The following is a 22,009-nucleotide window of genomic DNA, read 5'->3' as shown; positions in this document are numbered from 1 at the left end:
CTGTACCTGCATGCCAACCTTCAATGACTGATGTACCATGACATCCAGGTCTTGTTGCACCTTCCCTTTTCCTAATCTGTCACCATTCAGATAATAGTCTGTCTCTCTGTTTTTACCACCAAAGTGGATAACCTCACATTTATCCACATTATACTTCATCTGCCATGCATTTGCCCACTCACCTAACCTATCCAAGTCACTCTGCAGCCTCATAGCATCCTCCTCGCAGCTCACACTGCCACCCAACTTAGTGTCATCCGCAAATTTGGAGATACTACATTTAATCCCCTCGTCTAAATCATTAATGTAATAAACAGCTGGGGCCCCAGCACAGAACCTTGCGGTACCCCACTAGTCACTGCCTGCCATTCTGAAAAGTACACATTTACTCCTACTCTTTGCTTCCTGTCTGACAACCAGTTCTCAATCCACGTCAGCACACTACCCCCAATCCCATGTGCTTTAACTTTGCACATTAATCTCTTGTGTGGGACCTTGTCGAAAGCCTTCTGAAAGTCCAAATATACCACATCAACTGGTTCTCCTTTGTCCACTTTACTGGAAACATCCTCAAAAAATTCCAGAAGATTTGTCAAACATGATTTCCCCTTCACAAATCCATGCTGACTTGGACCTATCATGTCACCATTTTCCAAATGCGCTGCTATGACTTCCTTAATAATTGATTCCATCACTTTACCCACTACTGAGGTCAGGCTGACCGGTCTATAATTCCCTGTTTTCTCTCTCCCTCCTTTTTTAAAAAGTGGGGTTAAATTATGTTTGAAAACGTTCCTGTGAAGCACCTTAGGATGTTTTACTATATTAAAGGTGCTATATAAATACAAGTTATTGTTGTACTTATGACATTGTGGATGTCCCATTATAGATAGGACATTAAAACAGTATAGCTTCACGAGGATGATGTCAGGATTGGGAAATTATAGTTATAATGAGAGACTGGAGACTAATACTGGGACTAATTCCATTGGACTAGGGGATAATTATGGGGAGATTTAGTAGAGAATTTTAAAATTATGAAGAGTTTTTTGATAGAGTTAATAGGGAAAGACCATTTCCTCTGGTTGGGGAATCAGTGACAAGGGGTCATCAATTTAAAATTGAGAGAGGGGTTAAGAGAAATTTATTCATGCAGGGGGCCGTCGGAGAATGGAATTACTTTGTCACAGGAAGTGGCTGAGGCAGAGACCATTGAATCTTTTAATAAAAACTAGAGTAATATTTGAATCAGAAGTTACAGGATTATGGAGAGACGGGGACAGGGATTCATTTTCGCTTGCTCTAGCGAAACATAATGGTCAAAATGGCCTCCATCTGTATTGTCAACGTCCATGATTCTATGGTAAATGTTGGTACATGCAGCTGTTTTTCCATGATAGTGGGATGAGAAAATACCCATGTTCTATCACTAGAGATTACTACATAAAGGGATAAAAGTGGAAAAATATTGTGCTTTATGGCTTCACCCAACCTCAATATGATCCACCTCTCCCACCTTTTTTCTGATGAGAGATTCTTTATATTGCAATTCTCCATAAGCTTAACACTGGAAGAAGCTCTTTGCCATGCAAATGAACTAACAGTGTAAGCAATTTCAACTTTCTGTATATTCCAAGAAATGTTCCTATGAACACACCTTAATATTGCAATCCTTTCTTTCAAAAAGTCACATTTCAAAAGCATCTACTGCTAGTTCATTATACAGGTACAGTGTTGAGAATTTAGAGTTCCGGAATCCGGACGATCCGTGGCGGGGTCATCCGGAAAATGTTCGGAAATCTGGACTGCCCCGCCTTGGCCCGACCTCCCACCCCCTATTATCTCAGCCCGACCGCCCCCCTGCCACCCCTTACATCGGCCTGACCTCCCACCAACCCTTACCTCGGCCCGACCTCCCCCCCCCCGCCTCGTCCCAACCTCTCCACCCCCACCCCCCTACCTATCTTGGCCCAGGCGTTTCCGGACTCAGGACATCGGAAAGAAGTTCCGAAGTCCGGAAATACACGAACCTGGGCTCGGGCGTTTCTGGATTCGGGGCATCATAAAGATGTTCCGAAGTATGGAAATACACAGAATCCGGAGCGGCCTCGGTCCCGAGGCTTCTGGATTCTCAGTGCTATACCTGTAATTGGAGCTCCAACAAACGGAGCTCTCATTAGTATCAATGAGAATACTCCATGTTCATTGGTTGTCCAGGCCCACTTGATCCCAGATTGCGCTTACGTTCCTGAGATGCGAGAGCCCATATGCTGCACTGCGCATCTAGGCCTCAGACCGCAAGTACACGTTCCTCCGGGACCACCAGGTACTTTTGGGAAAAAAAATTATGGTCGGAGACGTACACCCGCAGGAAGCCACCGACCGCAATTTTTGGGCCATTATGTTGCGTGATTGGTTCCTGGCAGTGTAACACTGTCCATCTCTCTCATGTGTCAATAATTAGTTGTTTACAACCTTTAACTATTAATACAATCCAACTAATTAGAGCAAAAGCAAAATTCTGCAAATGCTGGAAATCTAAAATGAAAACAGAAAATGCTGGAAATACTCAGCACATGAGGCAGCAACTGTGGAGAGAGAAACAGATGAAAGATCAGCGACCTGAAACGTTAACTCCATTTCTCTCTCCACAGATGCTGCCTGACCGGCTGAGTATTTCCAGCATTTTCTGTTTTTACTCCAACTAATTTGAGACTTTTTTTGCTTTCAAATTTCGGCTCATTTGCTTTTTTTTATAAACAGAACCCTAGTTTGGAAGAGGAAAGACATTGCCTCAGTGTATGTGCATCACACACACAGATCTTCTGTTTTTTTTAAATGATACTCAATATAACCTTTCCTCAAATAAACTTTTGAAGTTTGCCCTCTAGCTTTACATCAGACAATTTTGAAAAACAAAGATTCTGTTAAGAGACACAGAGAAACATTGTACCATTTGGCCAATTTAAATGCTACTGCTGCATCATAGGAAATTGTGCACAGTCCAGAGGCTCAGACTGCACAACGTGCCTTAAGTTAAAACAGTCACCACTCTGGAGAAAATATCCACACTTTCAGGAAAGAATTATATCTTCAGGTTAAAAATTGAATGAGGGAATTAAAGGACACAAAAACAATTCAATTCATAAATTTAATTGTTAATGAAATATGTAAATTAGATTTTTTTTTGTTGGTAGCTTATTTTGGATATTAAAAAGTTCAATTATTCCAAAAAATGTCACAAGAATTTTTTTCCAAAAAGTACTGATTGATTTGATTGGTTTATTGACAAACTGTGGTCATAAAATGAACACACATTGATGTATATTTTTTTCCAGTTACAGGAAGTAATGTTTGTGAACAGGAAATTCTTCCATCTGCAAGCTATTACACACATTTATGGATTATGGGGCTCATCCCCAGCCCATTCTTGTAGAAAAACAGTAGGGGCATTAAAAAAAAATCACTTTTTGTGGAAATTCCCATAGGAGATATCAATCACCACTTAAGGCTTAATGTTGTTCATCCTATATTATATTTCCTTAGTTAAAACTAAGCGCAGTTCTCTTCATTCCCCATACTTTTCAAAATAGCATTTATGGGTGAAAAATACTCAAGTCTGATGAAAAAAAAACTTCTTGCAACATAGTTCCCAAAATCTCAAAATCAGTACATTCTGTTCCTAATAAGCAAACAATATCAATCCATTTCCTGGAAGCTCCATACTAGGATACTAACAAGAAATTTCTATACGCATAAGGGCAGTAGGAAAACTTGTGCAACTAAATGAAGGATTTGGAAACATCTCACTAAACTACAACCTACGAAAACCATTGTCAAAAATGTGTTCACATAGTTATGGGGAGGAAAGTACAGAATACCGAAGGTTACTGCAAAGCAGCGATGTTTATGGTAATGTGGTAATATGGGAATCCCCCAATCAGAACACAAATGGAGATTAACTGACTCATTCCACTGAATCGCAAATAGCGAATACTTTGCACCTGCACTACACCATTGTATGCGATACAAGAAATCTAGTTATGATTCAGACTGACATGACTATATGCTTTTATTACTGTGAATAGCATTTCTATGTATATACTTATATGCTGAGTGACACGCCTACGGCACTCCTTCACTAATACGCAGTGTGGAAGGGAAAAAAAATGTTAGTCATACTTTAGTCACTGCAATAACATTTGGCAGAATCAGTTTAAAGGGTAGTCTCAGATCACACTCCAGCCTCAAGTATGGTTTTTAATTGGGTACTTGAAAGTCCCTTTGGTTTGGGACAAAAGTAAAAATTGTAAACCTAACTCACAGAAAAAGTTGCACTGGGGTAATCTAACCATAAGCTGCAAAATTATAGAAATTCATTAAGTTTTGAGCAATTGATGCAGACTGTGAATTAAACATATAGATTTTGGTCTTGCATGATAGTTAAAAAGTTAAATGCCAGTTGTAGGGCCCAAGTTTCCACATGATTTGCGTCTGATTTTTAGGAGCAACTGGTGGAGAACGGACTATCTTAGAAATCGCAATTCTCCACATTTTTTTTTCTGCAGTTCTAGTGAGGTAGAACAGTTCTACTTTGGAACAGAATTTTTTTCTTCAAAAGGGGGCGTGTCCGGCCACTGACGCCTGATTTGAAAGTTTCCACAGTGAAAACGTACTCCAAACTAAAGTAGAATGGAGCAAGTGAAGATTTTTGTAGAACTGAAAAACCTGTTCTACACATTAAAAAATCAGGCGCAGGTTACAAATTAGGCGTCCAGAACGAGGTGGGGGGGGGAGGGGAAGTCATTAAATTCGACAATAAATCCTTATTTATACTTCTACAAATATTATACAAATAAATCCAACCTGAATAAACATTTATAAGCAAAGAAAAGATTAAATAAACCATCTTCCTACCTGTGTGAAAGTGCTTCAGCCATCGTTCGTTCCCGCAGGGGGTGGGGAAGGAAACCGCCGTTTGTTGCCGCGGAGGGGAGGGAGGGGAAGGAGACAGCGGTTTGTTGCCGCCATGGAGGGGAGGGAGGGGGAGGAAACCGCCGTTTGTTGCCGTGGAGGGGAGGGAGGGGAAGGAGACAGCGGTTTGTTGCCGTGGAGGGGAGGGAGGGGAAGGAGACAGCGGTTTGTTGCCGTGGAGGGGAGGGAGGGGAAGGAGACAGCGGTTTGTTGCCGCGGAGGGGAGGGAGGGGAAGGAGACAGCGGTTTGTTGCCGCGGAGGGGAGGGAGGGGAAGGAGACAGCGGTTTGTTGCCGTGGAGGGGAGGGAGGGGAAGGAGACAGCGGTTTGTTGCCGCGGAGGGGAGGGAGGGGAAGGAGACAGCGGTTTGTTGCCGCGGAGGGGGAGGGGAAGGAGACAGCGGTTTGTTGCCGCCGCGGAGGGGAGGGAGGGGGAGGAAACCGCCGTTTGTTGCCATGGAGGGTGGGGAGGGGAAGGAGACAGTGAGAAGGGTAGCCTCAGTGCTGATGACAATGTGCTTTTATTAAAAAATGTTCAAAAATTAAACAGCTACAAAGAACTACCAAAAATGGCGCGTGCCAATGTTTCCTTTACACTACGCGTGCGCGAACGCTCCAACGCGCACGCGCAGCGTTGCCGGCAGGAAAAAAACTAATTTAAATAGTACCCGCCCCCTCCCACTTACAAAATCGGCGCGAGTGTAGGCTCTGCCCCCCTGGGCGCCACGCCAAACAGACAAGGAGCTGCAAAGCGCTCGAGAATAGCGCGTTTTTTTCTGGCGCCGTTTTAGGCGCGAAAAACGGGCGCCCAGCTCGGAGGGGCGCCCGTTTTTTATCCTATGGAAACTTGGACCCGTAGTGTGGAAGATGATCAGTGAAAGAACAGGATATTGCAGGCTTTTGCTAATCATAAAGCTGACGTAAAAATAACCCAGTATTAATACTGAATCTGCTCAAATTAATCAACTAAGCAGGAAACAATGCGATATAGAACAAAATACAAGAGAAATTGAATGATTAAAGTAACAGATTAAATTAACAGAGAGCACATATTTAACACACCTAGAACAAAAGCAGCACTAGTTATTTCCATCGAGACAGCAAAAGGCACCATTTCAGGTTTTCTATTTATTTGCTAGCCCTCATTTGCTTTGTCAAGATCATTAGTTTCATCACAAGGCCATTTTGCATGCCAACATTATATTGCCTCTTCAATGTTTCAGCTATCTCGTAAGAGGGGAAACAATAGCCAGCTATTCTTTTTATGAAATCCCTAATTTTTTTTAAAATTTAAATGTTGACGTTATGGATTCTCCTTAACTTTAGCTGGCTGTGCAACTTATGGCTTAGGTAAAATAAACTTTAATAGACAGATCAAAAGAATATATTTAAGTATAAAAACTATAACTGGAATGAATGGAAGCAATTGTTATTGCTATTGATTAGTTACTGCATGGAATGTCATTAGATGCATTGTTGAATGGAATTGAAGAGCTTTTGTCCTTTGTTTAAAAAAAAAGTGAAGAGTATTGTTCTTAAATGCGCTGTGGGTTTGGAAAGTAAATTTACACCAGCTCTTCCAAATCCATGCCCACTTCCTCTTTCTAAAACCTCATGATGACATTGCTGGGATGTTACAAAACTGCCCACAAGAAAGAAAAGTTTGAAAATTGAAATGCTGAAAACTGTTTACACGCACCCGGGTCAAGAATCTGAAATTAGACTTTGAAACTCTCAACAGCTTGCTTCTTGTTCTCGGACTAAGTATAATTGGGGACCAGATCACTTATCTGACTTAATGTCCCGGAATTTCCTGAAACTGCATGACCAGCAACATATGATAGAAAATACAATTATACGTCCCAATCGCCGCATTACAAAGTTATGCCAAAACTTCCTGCCAAAGTAATGTGAATATGTCGTAGCAAACATATTGGTGAATCAGACACCTAAAAATCACCAGAGATAATGGGCTCAAGTTTCGGCCCGAGTTGCTCCTATTTTAGAATGGAGCATCTTAAAAATTGCAATTCTCAGCATTTAGTTTGCTCCAGTTCTAGTGAGTTAGAATAGTTCCATTTTAGAACAGATTTTTTTTTTCAAAAGGGGGCATGTCCAGCCACTTAAGCCTGTTTTGCAAGTTTAGGAAGCGAAAACTTACTCCATTCTGCAGATGGCAGTTAACGGATACGATGTGGTTGGCATCACGGAGACATGGCTCCAGGGTGACCAAGGCTAGGAACTCAACATCCAAGGGTATTCAACATTTAGGAAGGATAGACAGAAAGGAAAAGGAGGCGGGGTGGCGTTGCTGGTTAAAGAGGAAATTAATGCAATTGTAAGGAAAGACATTAGCTAGATGATGTGGAATCGGTATGGGTGGAACACCAAGGGGCAGAAAACGCTAGTGGGAGTTGTGTACAAACCTCCAAACAGTAGTAGTGATGTTGGGGAGGGCATCAAACAGGAAATTAGAGGTGCATGCAATAAAGGTGCAGCAGTTATCATGGGTGACTTTAATATGCATATAGATTGAGCTAACCAAACTGAAAACAATACGGTGGAGGAGGATTTCCTGGAGTGCATAAGGGATGGTTTTCTAGATCAATATGTCGAGGAACCAATTGGGGGGGGGCCCATCTCAGACTGGGTGTTGTGTAATGAGAGAGGATTAATTAGCAATCTTGTTATGAAAGGCCCCTTGGGGAAGAGTGACCATAATATGGTGGAATTCTACAATAGGATGGAGAATGAAACAGTTAATTCAGAGACCATGGTCCAGAACTTAAAGAAGGGTAACTTTGAAGCTATGAGATGTGAATTGGCTAGGATAGATTGGCGAATGATACTTAAGGTGTTGACAGTGGATGGGCAATGGCAGACATTTAGAGACCGCATGGATGAACTACAACAATTGTACATCTCTGTCGGGTGTAAAAATAAAAAAGGGAAGGTGGCTCAACCGTGGCTATCAAGGGAAATCTGGGATAGTATTAAAGCCAAGTAAGTGGCATACAAATTGGCCAGAAATAGCAGCGAACACGGGGACTAGGAGAAAATTTAGAACTCAGCAGAGGAGGACAAAGGGTTTGATTAGGGCAGGAAAAATAAAGTACAAGAGGAAGCTTGCAGGGAACATTAAAATGGACTGCAAAAGCTTCTACAGATATGTAAAGAGAAAAAGGTTAGTAAAGACAAACGTAGGTCCCCTGCAGTCAGAATCAGGGGAAGTCATAACTGGGAACAAAGAAATGGTAGACCAATTGAACAAGTATTTTGATTCGGTATTCATTAAGGAGGACACAAACAACCTTCCGGATATAAAAGGGGTCAGAGGGTCTAGTAAGGAGGAACTGAGGGAAATCCTTATTAGTCGGGAAATTGTGTTGGGGAAATTGATGGGATTGAAGGCCGATAAATCCCCAGGGCCTGATGGTCTGCATCCCAGAGTACGTAAGGAGGTGGCCTTGGAAATAGTGGCTGCATTGACAGTCATTGTACAACATTCCATTGACTCTGGATCAGTTTCTATGGAGTGGAGGGCAGCCAATGTAACCCCACTTTTTAAAAAAGGAGGGAGAGAGAAAACAGGGAATTATAGACCGGTCAGCCTGACATCGGTAGTGGGTAAGATGATGGAATCAATTATTAAGGATGTCATAGCAGCGCATTTGGAAAGAGGTGACATGATCGGTCCAAGTCAGCATGGATTTGTGAAAGGGAAATCATGCTTGACAAGTCTTCTGGAATTTTTTGAGGATGTTTTCAGTAGCGTGGACAAGGGGGAACCAGTTGATGTGGTGTATTTGGACTTTCAGAAGGCTTTCGACAAGGTCCCACACAAGAGATTAATGTGCAAAGTTGGGGGTAGTGTGCTGACGTGGATTGAGAACTGGTTGGCAGACAGAAAGCAAAGAGTAGGAGTAAATGGGTACTTTTCAGAATGGCAGGCAGTGACTAGTGGGGTACCGCAAGGTTCTGTGCTGGGGCCCCAGCTGTTTACATTGTACATTAATGATTTAGACGAGGGGATTAAATATAGTATCTCCAAATTTGCGGATGACACTAACTTGGGTGGCAGTGTGAGCTGCGAGGAGGATGCTATGAGGCTGCAGAGTGACTTGGATAGGTTAGGTGAGTGGGCAAATGCATGGCAGATGAAGTATAATGTGGATAAATGTGAGGTTATCCACTTTGGTGGTAAAAACAGAGAGACAGACTATTATCTGAATGGTGACAGATTAGGAAAAGGGGAGGTGCAACGAGACCTGGGTGTCATGGTACATCAGTCATTGAAGGTTGGCATGCAGGTACAGCAGGCGGTTAAGAAAGCAAATGGCATGTTGGCCTTCATAGAGAGGGGATTTGAGTACAGGGGCAGGGAGGTGTTGCTACAGTTGTACAGGGCCTTGGTGAGGCCACACCTGGAGTATTGTGTACAGTTTTGGTCTCCTAACTTGAGGAAGGACATTCTTGCTATTGAGGGCGTGCAGCGAAGGTTCACCAGACTGATTCCTGGGATGGCAGGACTGACATATCAAGAAAGACTGGATCAACTGGACTTGTATTCACTGGAGTTCAGAAGAATGAGAGGGGATCTCATAGAAACGTTTAAAATTCTGACGGGTTTAGACAGGTTAGATGCAGGAAGAATGTTCCCAATGTTGGGGAAGTCCAGAACCAGGGGTCACAGTCGAAGGATAAGGGGTAAGCCATTTAGGACTGAGATGAGGAGAAACTTCTTCACCCAGAGAGTGGTGAACCTGTGGAATTCTCTACCACAGAAAGTTGTTGAGGCTAATTCACTAAATATATTCAAAAAGGAGATGCAGTCCTTACTACTAGGGGGATCAAGGGGTAAGGCGAGAAAGCAGGAATGGAGTACTGAAGTTGCATGTTCAGCCATGAACTCATTGAATGGCCTACTCCTGCACCTATTCTATGTTTCTAAGTTAGTTTGGAGTAAGTGTAGATTTTTGTACGCTCAGAAAAACCTTGCCTGCACTTATAAATCAGGCGTAGGAAATGAGAGATGGGGGGGGGAGGGAAGTTTACAAACATTAAACACTTCACTTTTACAAATAAAGAGCTATCATCAATAATAAATGATAAATAAATCAATAAATCAACCAATAAACCAATCATAAAAAATTAATTTAAAAAAAATTACGTTTCTACTCACCGACTGCAGCACCCGGGAGCCCTCCAACAGCGTGCTGGGACAGCCGCCCCCTCCCCCCTCGCCGGTGTCTGTCTCTCTCTCTCTGTCTTTGTCAGTGTCTCTGTGTTTCTGACAGCGAGGGGTGGGGGGAGGATGGGGAGGGGAGAGGAGAGAGGGGAAAAAGAGGCGGGGTGGGGGGGGGAAAGAGAGGCGGGGGGGGGGAAGAGAGAAAGAGAGGCGGGGTGGGGGGGGGGGGGAAAAGAGAGGCGGGGTGGGGGGGGGGGAAAAAGAGAGGCGGGGGGGAAAGAGGAGGGGGAACGGCTAAACGGGAGGGAGGGGGAGCGGGAGCTGAAGTGGGGTGAGCGGGAGCTGAACAGGAGGGAGGGAGGCCAGAGTCTGATCTTCGCCGCCCCAGTGAGCCCATTTGGCCAGGGCTGGGGCGGTGTGCTTCGGGCCCCTCCCACGTAGCCTCGGGGGTGAGGAGCCACTGCACATGCGCGCACACTCTAGTGCGCGTGTGCAGAGGTCCAAGCACTGTTTTCAGCGCCAGGACCTGGCTTCGCCCTCCACGCATTCTGCTGCGCTGCGCCAAGTACCTGGATCGACCAGACGGAGGGGAGAATACCAAGGTAAATAATAGGCGCCGTTTCTGTTCTAAAAAGTCGACGCACCACACGGAGATGTATCGTTCTAACCCTGGGGGCAAACTTGGTTTACACCAAAGCCCAATCACATGCCACCATAAAAAGCTCAGAACACACACCATACCTCATTCGTGAGGCTTGGGAAATTAAGGCCAGTGTCATCATACTGTATCGGTCTTGTCTAAAATTACTGAAAATATTTGAATTTATTTCAAAATTGTTGTAGAACACTACAAAAATAATTTTCAGTGACTGAGCACTCATTTTCACAGATTTTCCAAGAGAAAGCTAAAACTAAAGCTGCAAAATTTGGCAATGAGGACCTGTGGGTCCTCACTGCCAAATCTTGATGTGGTGGAAAGTGTCGAGAACATTAGCAGGAAAATTTATATTAAAGAATTCCATTTGTATTTAAGAGACAGATTTGTAAAATCTATTTAACATGCAATATTTGTAGAATAACAAATAGCTCAAATCTCCAATGCTGTACCGATTGACATCTTACAAGACAGCGTTGGGTAGTTCTAATCTTTTAATAGATATACTATCGGTTTGGCGACAATATGTTTACCTTTTCTATACTTGCAAGGACAGGTTTTGCTTCGAGACCCACTCTCTAGAATGCGGAGTTGATGCAAGTTAGCTGCAAAACTGAGAGTAAAGGTCATGAAGGATATATTGGCCTTTTAACTAGAATAAAAAAACAAGACCATTGTAAGGATAGGGAAGACCCAGAGGGCTAAATAATCTTGTGACTAAACTCAGCAACTGAAACGGGAGGTCACCTGCAGCCTTCGCATTGTCTTGTGATGTCTGAGTATCAATTCCTATAATAAAATCCGTAAAACTAAAACTGTATTTGGAACCTTAATTCCTGGCATAGAGACAATAGCTACAAGCTGCTTTAACAATAGTGATCAATAGAAAGGTGCTGTCCATGACTGCTGGTGACATTGGGTGCTGGGGTGGGGTGGGGGAGCGGGAAGGAGGGAGGGAGAGAGAAAGGATCCGGGGACCAGTGTTGGGAGAAATACAACAAACCAACCAGGGAAAGTAAGGTAACAAACTTGGTCCCTTGTTTAAAAAAAATACTCTTTACCTTGCTTAGCAGTTGCTGCCTGTTCTCGTTGATTCACTAGAATGATTTCAGGGCTTAAAGGATTACATTATGAAAACAGGGTGCATAAACTGGGGTATTGAAGGTTGAGGTGATGTTTAAAGATGTTTAAAATCGAGAAAATGATTTGATAGAGTAGATACGTAGTTGAAATGTGGAACTCTCCCACCCAAAAGCCTGTGGATGCTGGGTCAAGATCGACAGATTTTTCTTAATTGAGATCAAGGGATATGAAGCAACTGTGGATAAATACAGTTGAAGTACAGATTAGCCATGATCTAATTGAATGGTGGAACAAACTCGAAGGGTTGAATGGCCTACTTCTATTCCTATGTTCCTGAGTGCTACCAGCACATTCCGCTCATGCTGTTTTACCAGAGATATTTGTTTATAAGCTGCAGGCTGTCAAATAGGTGCTGGCCTGTTTATGCAGGAATTTAGAGGGTAAGCAGCAGGTGCTTTCAGTTTCCCAGCAAAAAATGTGTTACAAACTCCTTACATGTTGGCCAGGCAAGCAAGCCAACACAGAGGTCCTGTTATTGAATTAGGAAGAAGCGGGTCCCCACTCAAGGATACACGAGAAATACCTTCAAAGTCCCCTCAGAAAGTGGCAGAACGCATTAGCAAGCTGCCACTCTAACAACTGCACCTCTCACATGCCAAGACAATTTCTGTTTTCTCTTCGTAGAACAAATGAATGCATAATGGGTGTAAGTGCAGGCAGAACTTGCATCAAAGCACTTACAGAACACGAGGAGGGTCCTACAGATACAGCATAGTCACGATGCCTTGTCTGTAGCACGCTGCAAGGTGAGTTAAAGAGCTTCTTGTTTTGTCTCCGGGGAAGCAATCACCCAAAGACGGCTTTGGAGGATGGAAATGCTACACCATTCGAAGCTTTTGTCTTTCCTTCATAGTGGTTCACAGAGGTCGGATAAGCCAAGGGAAAAGGACAATAGGGAACTGGAGGAAGAGGACCAGAATTGGCAGGGAATTGTGTAGGGGGATAGGAAAGAGAGAGTAGGGATAATAGGTACGTTCAAAAATTGGCAGGATGTGATTAGTGGTGTCCCCTAGCAATCTGTACTTGTCACTATATTCATAAATGACTTGTAAATGTTAAAACTGAGATAGATAGATATTTGTTAGGCAAGAATATTAAAGGTTACAGAACAAGGCAGGCGAGATGGAGTTAAGATACAGATCAGCCATGATGTAATTGAATGGCAAAACAGGCTCTTGGGGCTGAATGGCCTACTCCTGCTCCGAGGGAAATTCACGATCACCATTGACTTGAATAGGGGGCGGAGCTATGATAATCAATAATTCACGGTTTCGCTGAGAGCATCCCAGGAATTGATGGAATAGCGTGAATAATGTCATAGCACACTTGTGCCATAATATCCTGGGATTTTTGCATTGAGAAATGTTTCCAAGGCCACCTCCAGGAAATTCTGGGCTGATCTTTATGCACTAATTTTAATGTAGCATTGAAGTGAAAAACTGCTTTGTTGCAACTCAAGTTGATACGTAAATGCACCCGGAAAAATATATAAAAAGAAAAGATCAAATACACACCTTCCAATGGACAATGTACAATGTCTACTCTAACATTCTCCTAAGGAAGACAAACGGCAAGTAAAAAAATTTCACCCTAATCCCCAATAACCTACCAATCCTAACCAATGGCACACAAACATTTCCACATTCAAAGCAAGAGGTTTTGATCCTCTGCATTTATTTCAACAACTTACACTTGCAATAGCATCGTTAATAGAGTAAAATGTCCCAAGGAGCATAATCAAACAATATTTGACACACAGTGCCACATAAAGAGATATTAGGTCAGATGACCAAAAGCTTCATCAAAGAGGTAGGTCTAAAGGAGCGCCTTAAAGGAGGAGAGAGTTGTAGAGAGGAGGAGAGCCTTAGGTGGGAATTCCAGAACATTGGGCCTAGGCACAGCCACCAATGGTGGGGCGATTGAATTCGGGGATTAGCAAGAGGTCAGAATTAGGAGGAACAGAGATATCAGGGGGTTGTAGGACTGGAGGAGGTTACAGAGGGAGGAAGGGGCAAGTGCAACGAAAATTAATTGAATATTTGACTTATGGAAAGAATCATCATAACATTATATATTAAAAGCTGTAAAAATTAAAATTAAAACTGTACAGGTTTAGCGTCCAAAATCCGGAATTCCGAAATTCAAACTGTTCCGGAATCTGGACACCGGGTCAATCCGTGGCAGGATCGTCTGGAATTGGGAAAATGTTCTGAAATCCAGACCCGCCGCCTCCCCGCCACCCGACCTCACCAGCGCCCCCCCCCCCCCCCCACCCTTTACCTCGGCCCAGATGTTTCTGGATGTCAGAAAGACGTTCCAAAATCCGGAAATACCTGAACCTCGGACCAGGCGTTTCTGGATTCGGGACATCGGAAAGACGTTCCGAAATCCGGAAATACCCAAAATCTGGAATGGCCTCGGTCCCGAGGTTTCCAGACGTTCCACTTGTACTCAAAAGAAAACAAAAGTGTTCAATTACAGAAACAAGATGGAGATTTTTCCAATGAGTAAGACTGTAATAGCAACTGAAAAAATTTTCAGAGGCAAAGACATTACCATCATATAGAAAATAACTAACTTTCATCAACTGAGGAACCACTAAATTCTGGGAGCCGCTTGGAATCAGATTGATCAATTGTTGCAATATTTTAGTGGAAAGCATCTATTAAGTCATTTAACTATCAATGTAGGTTGATGCTTCAACTTGATAGTTGTTATGCTATTGTATATGCAGAATTTGAATATTGTACTGTTACTACAATGTAACATTATAAATGATTAGAACAGGTTCACTTTCAGTTGAGGGGCATACAAGTTGTATGCCCCTCAACTGAACTAGGAAATGATTATCTGTTACACTAAGAACTAACTACTTGCTGATTGTGATCATTAGTTGTGAGAGTTTTCAAAGTAGAGCCTCAAAGCTCAATAAATATTTGGCAATAGGAAAGTTAGCTCAAGAAACTTCAATAAAAAAATGCCCAATTCTGTTGGTATATCCTCACAGATCCCAGAGTACAGGTACTCGTCAATTTTTTGAACCCTTTTGGAAAAAAAAAACACTACAGCAATAATCCAAATGTAGCCTTAACAATTAATTAAAATACCCATTTTGGTCTTCTAATTAAATGTTTTACCGTCTAAAATTAAATATTTTTAATGAATAAGTACTGCACACAATTTTTCAAAAAATATGGGTATTTATATACTGTACACACATTTCCTATACCACCATGTATTATTGTATATTTTTCCACATTAAAATCCATTTGTTATCCCTTACCCATCTACTTTTTTTAGTGTAAAGAATTTCTGCACTAATCATCTGACTACAGAGCCCAAGAGGAACATTATAATAACTACTAGATGCAACCGTGTCTACATTCCACCAGTGATTGCTCCCAGAGCCTCCTCTAATTTTCAGTTTTTGTCTTGAAAACACACCACTTATAGGACTCAATTTTCCCCAATTATCTGCGTTTTTCTTTGGCCTGCACCGTTTTTTTGAGTAAATTAAAATCTCCAAGTTTCCCCAAAGTTTCGACGCTAGTGTAATTCACTTAGGTAGGATTTTTTTAGGCTACAATTTTTGTTTTAACCTCACTGGAGGCGTAACCTGCCATCCACGCCAATTCTGGCCATTTAAGCAAATTTGACCAGCTCTGATTTACTCCAATTTTTCTTAGGACAGCGTATGTGACCACTCTGGAATAACCTTCTGTTAACAAAATCGGCGCAGGTTAAGAGAATCAGCGCAGCAGATACAATTCCACGGCCCGGACAGCAGGTGCGGGGGGGGGGGGGGGGGGGGGGGGAAAGAGAGGGGTAGGTCTTTCGGCCAGGGCTATCAACGACAACCGGCATCGGGAGGGAGGAGGCCCTTGGGGGAGGAATAGACTTTTTGCATAAATACTAATAATTTAATGATGGTAAGCTGCTGCAATGTGCAAGGTGCTTGTGCAGGTTGCTGTGAGCTGGCCAGAATGTCTTGTATGTTTCACTTTCCAGCCTCAGCCCAGTGTGTCCCCCGTTACCCTGGCAACCTGATCTTTTTGGTGCAGATCTTAAGCTACATCCTCAAAGCTAAAGGACAGGCTACGCGGCGCCAAAATCAACAAATCAAACGGGGAAAGTTGGATGATTTTTTTTTGGCCATAGCTGGGCCACCAAAAAACAGGCATAACTTTTCCAAGTACGCCAAAAAACGGCTTTGGGGAAAATTGAGCTCAGAGCCACGGCCAACTTGCTCTCAGATGCTATCTATGCTGCTATTGGTCAGCTGCCAGGAGACCCATGATAACATAGCAAAGACATCCCAAACAATTACTTGGTCCTTCTTTATAGTTCCACTTGGCACATTCTCTTCTCACTTCCTCCAAAGCAATCAGTGGATTGGGAAAAATTGTACCTGCGCTTCTTCACTCCATGATGGTTTCCATCACCCAGCAAAAGCATTATCACCTGCTTTAAACTGCAGAAATTGTCACATATGTTGTTCATTTTAATGGCCTAGCCTCAAATGACCTCAAAATCTATATACATTGGTTATCTTTATTTAGTGTCAGCTGTGGCTCAGTGGGTAGCACACTCACCTCCGAGTCAAAAGGATGTGGGTTAAAGCCCCACTCCAGGGACTTGAGCACATAAATTTAGGCCAATGAGGATTATATCACAGTGCTTGGGTACACACCTCATAGACTTTGAAAATATTAATTTAATCACTAATATTTCTTTAAGATTCTAGAGTTCATCACATTTGATCGGTAGCTATTTGTTTTGTTTTCAAAACAAACATGACTGCTGCAGAGATTATAAATTCTACATCCCGACTAGCTGGATCTGGGTTTTGTCCAGTGGTTCAAAATCAGAAATTGAACTACTGAAACATGTTTCCATCAGCAAGATATTTTAAAAAATTAATAAAGACGATAGTACTAATTGTAATTAAATGAAAGATTACTAATACAGTAAACTTAACCCCAACTAATAAATTTAAGACAAATGTATTTATTTTGCAAACCTAGCTATGTTAAGTATCTGGTTACAGGTATTTCAATCATGCCTATGGTTCATAAGAGAAATGTATTCAATTTTCTCACGAGTTCAAATCAGTATAGAACAATATATTTATACATTTGTAGAGTCTAAAAAACAAAGAAGTTTACATTTATATAACACTCATATTTCTCAAACAACTCAAAGCACTTTTAGGCAATGAATTACTTTGAAAAATTTGGAATTAGTCACTTCATTTCAGTCATTTTGCACATAAGATCTCAAACAGCAGAGAAGAATGTGTGGTAGCTTGGTTAAGGGAGCTATGTTGGCCAAGAGAACTCCCTGCTCCTCTTTGAATAGTGCCATGGGATATTTAATATTTACATGGAACTCAAGTCTGCTCCAAAATACATCACCTCTTGCAATGCAGCACTCAGTAGGTACTGCACTGGAATGATTACATTCTGGAGTAGGGCTTGAATGCTCAAGCTTAAGCAAAGGAGAGCATCACAATTAGCCAAACTAAACATGTAAAAAATGTTGGCACTTTCTGTGTACTGTATGCAAGGTCAATCATAAACCTGAAGATAATTTAATAATACTTACGCCATAGCAACATTACTTCCATCAATTATAATATGTTTTAAATTTGCTTTCCCAGGATCGCTTGTTAGGGTTAGTTTGTAAGGACTTCTTAGTAAATCATGGAATCGTTGCACTCCAGTCACTGAAGGACCCACATGTTGATTAGAAGACACAGCAGACTGCCAAAGAGTCACAGGCAACCATGGCTGTTCAGAACTGCCTCTTGCTACAATATCACGTTCATTTAATAACCTTCGATCAGTAACTAAGTCATTGTTGCAATGCTTGGTTGGCTGAACATTTTCAGCGTCATTAATTAACCTGGCTGTAGGAGGCTTTTTTAAGACTTCATCTTTGTTGTTCTGGGCAGTACCGACTAACACTACATCTACTGGATGACAATTTTCTTTAAGTGTCTCGTGTTTCCATTGGTCTTGTAAATAAATGGCTTGTGATTTAGATTTTGGTTTATTCTCGTTAACTTCAGCAGTTCTGGTAGTACAAGTTTCTGGTTTCTCCATTTGTGGATTATTCTTTGTTTCATTCATTCGATTTGCATGAGAGCTACATGGAACAGCTGTCTGGTGTACACCAGCCGCTTGCTCTTTTTCCAAATGTTTACTTTCTTCAACAATTTTTTTAAGCAGTAACATAGGTTCTTCAGTCTGCCCCATTTCACTAATGACTCTTTTTATAATATCAGTGGAATAACCCATTGTTCTAAAAAATTCTACAAGCATGTTCAACTCCATTTCTGGAGTAGTGGTCGAGTCTTCTTCAATTTGATTATCCTGCAGTCCAATTAAGGGAGTGTTACATACATTGGGATCATCAGTGACCAAGTCATTACAAGGCGCTTTAGTTGTTGTGATAATGGCTACAAGCTCATCGATATCTCCTGAATACTGCCGCTTTGTATGTCTGTCCTCGCTGGAAGATGATCTTCTTTTGCACGACAATCTCTCCTTTCCAGCTGATGACTCCTCGCGAGATGTTTGCTCTGTTTCTGGACCAACTGATTTTTGAGTTACTCGTGTAAGCATTGTGTCCATTTGCTGAGTAAGTTCAGATACAGGTGTGCCAGCCTGTTTTCTAGCTTCTTCAAAGGAGGGAAGATCTTTACATTTTGCCTCAGAATACTCAGTCTTTTGGGAGGAGTTAAATGCATCATGATTAACGATTTGTAAATGATCAGGTTCCAATGTAAGATCTATGAATTCTTCAACTTGAAGTACATCTTGAGCAAGATTCATTAGTTCCTCCTTTACAGAACTGGGCAAGAGCAACAAATCCATTGTATATTTATCAGCATGCAATTCTACAAAATGTTTGAAGATTCTCTTAATGGAAGATTCCCTTTTGCTTGGTAAACTTTGGTTATCTCTGAAGAGTTGCACAAACTGCTGTATTCGAGTTTTTGCCATAATCGCTGCCTCAGTACCTCCTGAAATGGCAATCACTCCAGTACTTGCTATAGAGATGTCAGCACAGGTATCCTGTATGAGACACTTGAGAAACAAGCCCTTAGCTCCTGCAAAAATGCAATGCATTTCCTTTGGATAATGTTCAATTTCACGAAGTTCTGGATTACAAACACCCTTGATATATTCCTATAAAATGTAAAAGGACATATTAGGCAGCTGAATGGTAGATCAATACCACAATTAATTAAGACTTTAATTTTTTTTCAAAAGTTCACTTTACTTACTCAGTGGGGGGGGGTGCAGGGAAATCAAGCAAGGAAGTTCAGCAAAGAACTCCTTGCAAACTAACTATATGACGATAGGTGGGAAGATCATTGCTGATCCAACTGGCCAACTACAAATACCACTTCGTGTTTTTGGAGTCAGACACAAGGACATTGAATCTGGCAAAATATTCTTTCCAAGCCAAACAGTCTTTTCAAATAATGTGATAATAGTTGGCAGCTGCAAAATGGTCAAATGCGATGCTTTGCACTGATAAAGTTCTGATTTAGACCATGACTTCACTTTACTGAAAACACTGATAGCCGCTAACTCACTTGCCCCAAATGATAAATTAAATACAGTATTAATAAAGCCAACAAAAAAAAATCAGCGATGACATTTGTGTCTCTAAACATCTTTAAAAGTGATAAATTTATAAAGCTATTTCACTCCAAAATATACACACAATCTAAGAACAGTTATAGGGATACAAGAGTTTTAAAATATTCACTACTGAGGTCATGTTATATTTTATGCTGTATTGAGCATTACACTATAAGAATGACACAGCATATAGCCCTATGGGAACTTAGTAGAACTACTGGTTATGCAACTTAAAATTCCGAGCACAAACAAATATAAATTTACACCAATTGGTTGGCTAAAACAAGAGGTAGCTTCCCACATTCATCTCCTTCCTTCTACCTTTTATAGAACCATTGCTTAGCAATCAAATGAGGATATACAGTCCTGGTTTTCAAATGGTGTAACCATGTTTTTTTTGCTGAAAATACATCGTGACCAAATTAAAATTCCACAGTAATACATTTGATGTAGACTAGAAATGTATACAACATTCCATATCTCCTTAATATAGTTTTGGGATTTCTTCCAGAGTTCAATTTAGTTACAAACAAAACATCAGTAATAATGATGTTACAAGCAAATTCATCCCAAATACAAAAAATATATTGGTTACAACACAATTTTTATTCTTTTATAATCAGATTAAATAAATTTGGATGCTGGGATTTGTAAAAAGTATCGGCAGGTTAAGTAAAAGGTAAACAAACCCATCAAGAGACAAGCTGTTGCTATCCACCTATCATTTCCAAAAATACAAGATCCCTGATGTGTATAGTCTCCAAAGTTTGCAGCAAATCCGTGTAAACAACATAGCCTCCCCCTCACAGAACGCGATTAGTGCACCGTAACTCTGGAATCAGCATGGAATGGTTCTCTCATTATTGTCCCCACCCACCCCCAAAATTACACAGAAAGTCCCAAGCAACAGTACTCCAAAATCTTGGGAAATACCAGGCTTAGTTTCCTGACCAAAGCAACAATTCCTTCACTACAACAGACGCAAAAAAGCACGTCAAGAGCTTATTCTTTGCAATGTTTACTGTTAAAGCTAACGACCGTTGCGAGCATGACGATCACGTTAAAAGACTGACTGGGCCTTGTAACATTTCCGGCTCAGCTCCTCCCCCAGTGCAGACCAGGAATAAACAGACTCCGGACGGTCGGGAACCAGGCCCGACCCGACCCAACCCAGCGCCCAGACGTACCTTTGCCTTCCTCACATGTTCCGGTCTCCCCTTCAGGTGCACCCAGATCTGCTGGGAGCCGGGAGAATCCGGCAGGTAATGTCCCATCGACAAAGGCAGCGAGATGGCCAGAACCACTCGGAAGAGCTCTTGGATAGCGGCTTTGCTGCGCTCCAGGTAAGTTTGTTTATCGCTGGCGACGGCGAACTCGTCGCTGATCTCGCCCTGGCCGTGCTCGGCGCCGCGAGGCTGAGGCGGGCACCGAGGAGGGGCGGCGGCCTCCGGAGGACCGGGCCTGTGAGGCTCCACTTTGGGTCTGTGACCGCTCGAAGCCGCCAGACCGGCCATAACTAGTCGATCAATTCGTGTGATATGTGTGTGACTACTCGGACACGCTGCTGGCGGCGGCCCCTGTCCCGTCCACATCAGTCCGAAGTAGGTTCCGTCTCTCCTCCGACATCACGATACAGACTCCGCGGTGGTAGCGAAAAATCCCCCGGCGGTGACGTCACCACGCCGCGAACGGCCGCGCTCCAGCGCGTGCGCGCCTGAGTCAGCGGGGACGAGCAGACACTGGGGACTTTCCTCTTACTCACTGCATGCATGACAGTGACATGCTGGGGACTTTTTTTTCCTCAAAGATAAATTGCATTGTACATGCAAAGAGGAATAAAGCTACGAATGACAGAATATGTCATGAGGAAAAAAAATCATTCCAAAAAAAGACATTCATATAAAATAAAAACAGGACCAAGGTGCCACATAAAAGGTTATCACCCAAGATAAGAGCCCATGGCGTTGAGGGTAATATAATAGCACGGATAGAGGATATGCTACCTAACAGAAAGTCACAATAAATGGGTCATTTTCAGGTTGGCAACATTCCATGGACTCTAGATCAGTTCCTATGGACTGGAGGATAGCTAATGTAACCCCACTTTTTAAAAAAGGAGGGAGAGAGAAAACAGAATTATAGACCGGTTAGCCTGACATCAGTAGTGGGGAAAATGCTGGAATCAATTATTAAAGATGTAATAGCAACGCATTTGGAAAGCAGCGGCAGGATCGGTCCAAGTTAGCATGAATTTATGAAAGGGAAATCATGCTTGACAAATCTTCTGGAATTTTTTGAGGATGTAACTAGTAGAGTGGATAAGGGAGAACCAGTGGATGTGGTGTATTTGGACTTTCAAAAGGCTTTTGACAAGGTCCCACACAAGAGATTAGTG

General features: G+C 42.1%; 1 protein-coding gene across 1 annotated transcript in view; it reads right to left on the bottom strand.

Moving 5' to 3' along the window:
* LOC139278846 (NEDD4-binding protein 1-like) overlaps positions 1-21,292 on the bottom strand; it is a 45,739-nt gene extending 24,447 nt beyond the window's left edge. The window contains exons 1-2 of the mRNA XM_070898039.1: positions 20,802-21,292; positions 17,564-19,152 (exon numbers count right to left, since the gene is read on the bottom strand). Of these exons, the coding sequence (XP_070754140.1) occupies positions 17,564-19,152; positions 20,802-21,206 (1,994 nt within the window). The 5' untranslated portion in view covers positions 21,207-21,292. The remainder of the gene's footprint in view (positions 1-17,563; positions 19,153-20,801) is intronic.
* Positions 21,293-22,009: the final 717 nt, after the last annotated feature.

This window comes from Pristiophorus japonicus, chromosome 13 (assembly GCF_044704955.1).
Source record: "Pristiophorus japonicus isolate sPriJap1 chromosome 13, sPriJap1.hap1, whole genome shotgun sequence".
In the NCBI taxonomy this organism is placed as follows: domain Eukaryota; kingdom Metazoa; phylum Chordata; class Chondrichthyes; family Pristiophoridae; genus Pristiophorus; species Pristiophorus japonicus.
The sequence above is the reverse complement of the archived record's forward strand: the minus strand, read 5'-3'. Positions and strand labels throughout refer to the sequence as shown.